The sequence below is a fragment of the Crotalus tigris genome, unplaced genomic scaffold, assembly GCF_016545835.1.
Source record: "Crotalus tigris isolate CLP2741 ecotype Arizona unplaced genomic scaffold, ASM1654583v1 scf7180000019143.106728444:792265, whole genome shotgun sequence".
In the NCBI taxonomy this organism is placed as follows: domain Eukaryota; kingdom Metazoa; phylum Chordata; class Lepidosauria; order Squamata; family Viperidae; genus Crotalus; species Crotalus tigris.
Window position 1 is genome coordinate 384,105 of NW_024097400.1, and position 7,763 is coordinate 391,867.

The 7,763-nt window shown below is 47.2% G+C and overlaps 1 protein-coding gene across 1 annotated transcript; it reads left to right on the forward strand.

The window, feature by feature from the left end:
• Positions 1-456: 456 nt before the first annotated feature.
• LIM2 (lens intrinsic membrane protein 2) lies at positions 457-7,354 on the forward strand. Its single transcript, XM_039359946.1, has 6 exons — positions 457-579; positions 2,693-2,745; positions 3,890-4,102; positions 5,094-5,234; positions 6,485-6,619; positions 7,025-7,354. Exons 3-6 carry the CDS (start codon positions 3,925-3,927, stop codon positions 7,090-7,092), a joined length of 522 nt encoding a protein of 173 aa, XP_039215880.1. The 5' UTR covers positions 457-579; positions 2,693-2,745; positions 3,890-3,924; the 3' UTR covers positions 7,093-7,354.
• Positions 7,355-7,763: the final 409 nt, after the last annotated feature.

Sequence of the window (7,763 nt, forward strand, 5' to 3'; positions counted from 1 at the left end):
TAAATAAATAAAATTTGTGTGCATCAGTCCTAAGTCCCGTTTTTTCCAGTGCCACTGTAACTTTGAAATGAACTGTTTTAAGTCAAGGACTGCCTGTATTTTCAGGGGTGGATTTCATGGCCGTGGGGTGTGTGTGTGTGTGTGTGCCTGTGTGTGTGTTTGTGTGAGTGACATGTCAGCTCTCAGCTCAGGGATGGGACCTGCAGTCCCGAACAATGCAATCCGTGATCTCTCTTAGGGATCAGGGGATTTGCTGGCTCCATTGACTCCGGCCGCGGTTCCATTTATTGCGCCTCCTGCATCAGCAAAACCCCGGGAGGAGAGGGGGGATGCTTGGCAACGGACGGGTGCCAGAGCCTTCTGCCCCATTGTCGGCCGTGTCACTTGGCTGACAATGTGCTGCGCAAAGGGATCTATAAAAGTGACTGGCCCTCAGTGTTTTCGCCTGAAATTGGCTGCTGCTGCTGCTGTGGGCGAAAGGCGCATGGAAGAGAAAGCCAGAGGCATTGGGGGGGACTCGAGCACTCGGAACGGGCTTCTATCTCGGACCATGGTTGATCCCTTGATCGGCTACTGAAGGTAAGTGAGAGAAAGGGAGACTTGGGCGGAAATTGGGAAGGCTTTGTTCACACCAAGAGGGCTTCATGTTGCTCTAAGCTGGTGGTTCTCAACCTGTGGGTCGGGACCCCATTTGGGGTCGAACGACCATTTCACGGGGGTCACCAAACAACACAGTCCGCCGTTTTTTTCCCCTTTTCCTTAGCTGTGCTCCTCCCTTTTATTCTCTTGGCTTTTGAAAGCCAATAGAATAGACTCTCTTGAATAGAGTCTAATGCTATTGGCTTTCCAAAGCCAATAGGAATTGTCCAAGCTGTCTCTGCCCTGCTGAGCCCGCCAAAAGTCCCATTCTGCAAATGGTGCTGCACCCATTGAGTAGTCCTCGACTTACGACTGGTTGGGGGTCGCGGCATTAAAAAGGTTGAGAACCACTGCTCTAAGCTATCATTGTATTATAAACTGCAACACTCTTAAGTCGGGGTCTCCAACCTTGGCAACTTTAAGATCTGTGGACTTCAACTCCCAGAATTCCCCAGCCAGCACAGCTGTGGACTTCAACTCCCAATTCTGGGAGTTGAAGTCCACAGGCTTTAAAGTTGCCACCGTTGCTAAAACAAGCAAGCCACTTAGATCAGGGCTTCCCTTTTCCTTCGTTAACCCTTTTCCTTCGTTCCTTTCTGAACCGCTGATCAGAAAGTTCTCCTTTAAATCTCCAGGTTGTGATTGGGTTTCTATAATTAACTAAAACACCCACTTTTGGCCAATTTTGGACCAGTTTAGGAAGCACTGGCTTTAGAGCAGTGGTTCTCAACCTTTTTAATGCCGCGACCCCCAACCGGTTGTAAGTCGAGGACTACCCAACCGGTCGTAAGTCGAGGACTACTCAACTGGTGCAGCACCGTTTGCAGAATGGGACTTTTGGAGGGCTCAGCAGGGCAGAGACAGCCTGGACAATTCCTATTGGCTTTTGAAAGCCAATAGAATAAAAGGGAGTAGCACAGCTAAGGAAAAGGGGGGAAAAAATGGCGGACTGCGTTGTTTGGCGACCCCCGTGAAATGGTCGTTCGACCCCAAATGGGGTCCCGACCCACAGGTTGAGAACCACTGCTTTAGAGTGATGTGTGAAACCGTATTTTTAGCACAAAACCCCGGTCTGAATAAAGAGGTTTCTTAAGGCGGTGAGATGTTCAGAACAGGAACGTATCAATATACTCAGGGTTGAATTGTGGGGTCCTGGGTGCTTTCTGAGCTTGGGGGTTTTCTTACTTTTAGACCACTGAGTCTCCACCTTGGTAACTTGCAGACGCGTGGACTTTAACTCCCAGAATTCTTTGCTGGCTGGGGAATTCTGGAAGTTGAAGTCCACAGGTCTTCAAGTCGCCAAAATTGAGAAACACTATTTTGCACAATGGCGCTTTTCCAATTTTAAAGCTGGTCCAGTAAATTCCTCTGCACAAATTAGTTTCCACTTTTCATTTGGGTGATTTTTGTGGCCCTAGCAGGACAGTTGGACGCATAAACCACTTAAACTAGACCATTAGATTAATCCATTGTTTAAATTTGCACCACATTGCACCACATCGACTACCCCAAATGACTTTGCTTGTGTGTTTTGTTAAAGCTCAAAAATCTCGCCAGAGTTAAAAGTAAACCAACCTTAACATCTTGTCTTGAAAGCAACACTACAGGTAATACTGAACTTACAACAGTTCATTTAGTGACCATTCAAAGTTACAATGGCACTGAAAAAAGGGACTTATGCCCATTTTTCACACTTATGACCATTGCAGCATCCCCAGGGTCACGTGGTCAAAATCTGGATGCTTAACAACTGACTCACATTTATGACCGTTGTAGTGTCCCAAGGTCACGTGATCCCCTTTTGCCACCTTCTGACACGCAAAATTGAGAGGGAAGTCATGTTGCTAACTTACTAACTGCAGTGATTCCCTTAAGAATAGTGGCAAGATAGGTCATAAAATAAAGCAAAACTCACTTAACAAGTGTTTCAATTAGCAACAGAAATTTTGGGCTAAATTGTGGTCGCACGTCGAGGACTTTTTAGAGTGGGACCATTGGAGACAACGATGCAGCTTGATATTTCTCTCCGTCTTTGTATGTTTTCACTTGGCAGAACGTCTGTGACTGGGATACTGCATTGATTTAGAAAACCCTGTTCTCCTAAAGGTGAGGAAAATGGGATTATTGTTGTAACTGTGATGAGAGTGCGGCCCTGTGAGAAAGATTAACATCTGTGTAGGGTTCTGGTGCTCTTTTAGCAAAATTTGTTCTGGCAAAGAACAAGGGAGGGATTTCTCCCCGTGACCAGCAATAATTTGGATTGTGGATTGGGTGATGTGCAGTTTAAAAATATTGTTAATCGGGGTGCTGGTCAATCACTAGACCAGTGGTGGCGAACCTATGGCACAGGTGCCAGAGGCGGCATTCAGAGACCCCTCTGTGGGCACGCGCACCATCGCCCCAGTCCTAGGCCTTCAGCTGGGTTTTATAAAACCTTTTCGCTTTAGGCCTCCGCCGCCTTGTGCAAAAAAAAAAGGTTCAATCAATCAGTCAATTTTAACTTCTCACGGGAAAAAAAAAGATCTTGCAAAGTTGGAATTGATTGATTGAACTTTTTAGTCCCACCCAGTCTGCTGTTACCACCACAGCCACACCCACCCAATGGGCCACGCCCACCCAGCACCTGACAATGCATAAGTGGGTTTTGGGTTGCAGTTTGGGCACTCGGTCTCTCAAAGGTTCGCCATCACTGCTCTATAACTTTAGGATAGGTAGACTTTGACTCCCAGAATCCCTTAGCCAGTATTCTCTACAACTCTGGCTAGTTGAAGAGAACTCTGGGAGTTGAAGTCCACATATCTTAAAGATACCGAGATTAAGAAACCCTGAGCTAGCTGTCCAGATGAAATGGGGGATTCTGGGAGTTGAAGTCCACAAACATCTTAAAGTTGCAGAGGTTGAGAAACCTCGAGCTAGCTGTCCAGATCAAATGGGGGATTCTGGGAGTTGAAGTCCACCCAGGAGGGGGGAATCCTGGGAGTCGAAGTTCACCCACTTTAAAGAACCTGAGGTTGAGAAACACTGAGTTAATTTGCCAGGATCTAAGGGGAATTCTGGGAATTGAAGTCCACACAAGGAGAAAAGATCCATCTGGACCACTCTTTCCTAGCTTTTGATGAGCAGCAAAACCAAAGAACAGTGGTTGCCCCCACCCCATCAAAAATCAAGAGGAGAAAAAGAAAAAAATGATCTTGAGTGGGCTGATTTTTCCAGTTTGCAGAATTCCCCCCAGCCCTTTCTTCTTCCACAGGAGATCCTGCTTGACCGTCAACACCACCAGGGCCCATGATGTTCGGTTGGATGGGAGGGGCCTTGCTGTGCGCCGTTTCCGGGCTGGTCCTCCTCATTGTTGCCACAGCAACAGACTTTTGGATGCAATACCGATACTCTGGCAGCTTCAGCAACCAAGGACTCTGGCGCTTCTGTGTGGGAAGCAAATGTCACCCGCACACCATCACCCTTGGTGAGGACACCAGGTTTGGGGAGGCTGGAAAACAGGGGTGGTTTTCAATGCACCCTCCCAAGAGTCCCTTGGGCTGGCTTAGTGCAGGAGTATCCAGCCATGGCAACTTTAAGACCCGTGGACTTCAAGTCCCAGAATTCCCCAGCCAGCATGTCTTAAAGCAAAGACTAGGAAATTCTGGGAGTTGAAGTCCACAAGTCTTAAAGTTGCCATGGTTGGACACCTCTGGTTTAGTGCATCCTCTGAGCATCTGTACAGGTAGTCCTTGGCTAACAACCCTTCATTTAGTGACTGTTCAAAGTTACAATGCTGAAAAAAGTGACTTAGGACCGATCCTCGCACCTACGACTATTGCACAGTTCTATGGTGATGTGATCAAAATTTGGGCACTTGTCAACCAGCATTTATTTATTTGTTTGTTTGTTTATTTAATTTGTGTACCACCTTTATTACTTCTGCAATTACTCAAGGCAGTGAACAAATGCAACACACCTTCCTCCTCCTATTTTGCCAATAACAACAGCCCTGAGAGGTGGGTTCGGCTGAGGGTGGAGGCCCAAATTCACCCAACTGTCTTTCATAATTAGGAGGGTACTAGAACTCCCTGCATCCCACTTTCTAGACACCAGGCTAGAAAGTGGGAGACAGGGAATTCTAGTCCCGTCTTAACCATGAAAGTTTCCAATGTCCTAGGATCCCAGGATCACCATTTGCGATCTTTCAAGCTGGCTTGCCACCAGTAAAGTCAATGAAGGAAGGTGCATTGGGCTAATGACTACACGATTCAGTTAACAACTGCAGCGATTCATTTAACAAGCATAGCAAAAATGATTGTGACCATCAGAACTCTGGAACCGGGTTGTAAGTAACTCTGGGAAAGACCATCATGAACAGTGGCTGGCCGTTAAGAGAGGACCATCTGTGCTGACTTTCTTAGCGGGAAGCTAAGTGTTGTGTGAGAGAACCCACGGACCTTGCTTTCCCCACACAGCTTTCTGGGATGCCACCCGAGCTTTCATGCTCATCTCCATCCTGTCCTCCTTCGCCGGGATCATCCTGGAGCTGATGACCTACTCTGGCACCAACCGCTTCTCCCGCAGTCGCTCTGCAGGGGTCACCCTCTTGATTGCAGGTAGGTGGGGCTGGCTGGGGAATTCTGGGAGTTGAAGTCCGCCCATCTTCAAGTTGCCAAGCTTGAGAAAGAGCGCTCTGTCCTGGGATGGCAAGCAGTGTACTTTTGAGCACCTAGAAATGAACAAGGTGATGACTAGAAGCCGACATGGGTTTGTCAAAAACAGATCATTCCAGACAAAACTTATTGCGTTCTTTGACAATTAGTGGATCAGCAAAATGCTGTGCAGATAGTATACTTGGACTTCAATAAGGCATTTGATAAAGTAGACCACAACCTACTTCTTGTGGGACAGAGAGTATCATCACAAGATGGATTTGCAACTGTGTGACTAACTGCACTCAACGAGCCATCCTTAATGGAACTACATCTACATGGAGGGAAGTAAGCAGCTTTGGGTACCCCAAAGTTCTGTCTCGGGCCCAGTACTCTTCAACATCTTCATAAACTATTTAAATGAGAGGATAGAAGGGAACCCATCAAATTTGCAGATGATACCAAGCTGGCAGGAATAGAAGATAGAAGATTCAGAACAATTTTGACAAACATGAACATGGGCAGGATAAGAAGTAATGGGTGGATCCTAATCAAAGAGAGACCCAGCCTACAACTAAGGAGGAATTTCCTGACAGTGAGAACAATTAATCTTTGGATTAATTAATTAATCAGCTCCAGGAGTTGTGGGGGGTTCCAACACTGGAAGTTTTTAAGAAGAGACCGAACAGCCATTTGTCCAAGATGGTATATGGAGTCTCCTGCTTGACTAAACGGTTGGGCTTAGTTCAATGGTTTTCAACCTTTTTAATGCTGCGACCCCCAACTGGTCGTAAATCGAGGACTACTCAACCGGTCATAAGTGGAGGACTACTCAACTGGTGCAGCACCATTTGCAGAATGGGACTTTTGGCGGGCTCAGCAGGGCAGAGACAGCCTGGACAATTCCTAGTGGCTTTTGAAAGCCAATAGAATTAGACTCTATTTAAGAGAGTCTATTCTATTGGCTTTCAAAAGCCAATAGAATAAAAGGGAGTAGCACAGCTAAGGAAAAGGGGGGAAAAATGGCAGACTGCGTTGTTTGGCGACCCCCGTGAAACGGTCGTTCGACCCCAAATGGGGTCCCGACCCACAGGTGGAGACCCACTGGCTTAGTTGGACCTGCAAGGTCCCTTCAAACCCTCTTAGTCTATGTTCTATGTCCTAAGTCTAGTTTGATATTTCCCCCAAATTTAGATCATTCGTTTTGTCCCCAGGACTCTTCGCCTTGCTGGGCCTCTCCATCTACACCGGTGTGACCGTGAATTTCTACGGTAAGCGCTACGCTGACTGGCGCTTCTCCTGGTCGTATATTCTGGGCTGGATCGCTGTTCTCCTGACCTTCTCAGCAGGTATTGGTGTTCTGTGAGTGTGCAGCGAAGTTCCCCTCATCATTGTGCGGTTAGTAACACAGCTGTTAAGCGAAACTGGCTTCCCCCTTGACTTGGCTTGTCAGAAAGTCGTAAAAAGGGACCACGTGACCCCAGGACACTGCAACCGTCATAAATATGAATCGGTTGCCAAGTGTCCAAATTTTGATCACGTGACCCTGGGGATGCTGCAACAGTGATAAAGGTGAAAAACGGTCATAAGTCACTTTTTTTGGTGCCATTGCAAATTCAAACGGTCCCTAAATGAATTTCTGGAAGGCGAGGACTATGTGTGCTGGCGTATGTGTTTGTGTTGTGTTTGTGTTGGCTACAAACTGTGTCCTTGGGAACTCCACCGTTCACCACCTCTCCCCCTTTTCTCCCCAGCTCTCTTCCACTTCTGTGCTGTCCGCAGAAATTTGTCCACGGGTGGATCCGGCGGGACAAGTGGTTGACTCCCATTCATGGCGCCCTCCTGCCTCAAGTCCAATCCAGCCAGACTCCAACGCTCCGTGCAATTACGTGGCCCCCTCCTCCATGTTCTTCCTCCTCTGCTAGCTCCCCCCAGTGGGCTGGTTAATGCCAAGAGGCCAGCGTAGGTAGTCCTCGACTTACTCCACAAGCGAGCCCAAAATTTCTGTAGCCCAAGTGAAATATTTTGCCCCACTTTATGACCTTTCTTGTCATCGTTGTTAAGTGAATCACTGCAGTTGTTAAGTTAGTAACACGCTTGTTGAATGAATCCGGGTTCCCCATTGACTTGGCTTGTCAGAAGATCACAAAAGGGGATCACACAACATTCCCCCCCCCCCCAGGACACTGTAACCGTCATCAATAGGAGCCAGTTGCCAAGCGTCTGAATTTTGATCATGTGACAGGGGATGTTTCAATGGTCATAACTGTGAAAGTCACTTTTTTCAACTTTGAGTGGTCACTAAACAAATTGTTGTAAGTCAAGGACTACCAGTACAAAGACTGAGGAAATGCAGCACAACTTTTTCACATTCACTTATTGCACAAAATCACAGTCCCCAGTCCATGAAGTACAGTGGCCAGGTTCACACAGCAATTCAGGAAGGGAGGAACATCTGGATACACGCATCTTCTGGGACTGCTCAGCAAATTG

What these genes read in the sequence shown, in the direction of transcription:
- LIM2 (XM_039359946.1), top strand. Translation starts at nt 3,925, where the DNA reads ATGATGTTCGGTTGGATGGGAGGGGCCTTGCTGTGCGCCGTTTCCGGG. An exon ending in CCCGCACACCATCACCCTTG is followed by an intron (nt 4,103 to 5,093) that starts GTGAGGACACCA and finishes TTCCCCACACAG; the next exon opens with CTTTCTGGGATGCCACCCGA. An exon ending in TCTCCTGACCTTCTCAGCAG is followed by an intron (nt 6,620 to 7,024) that starts GTATTGGTGTTC and finishes TTTTCTCCCCAG; the next exon opens with CTCTCTTCCACTTCTGTGCT.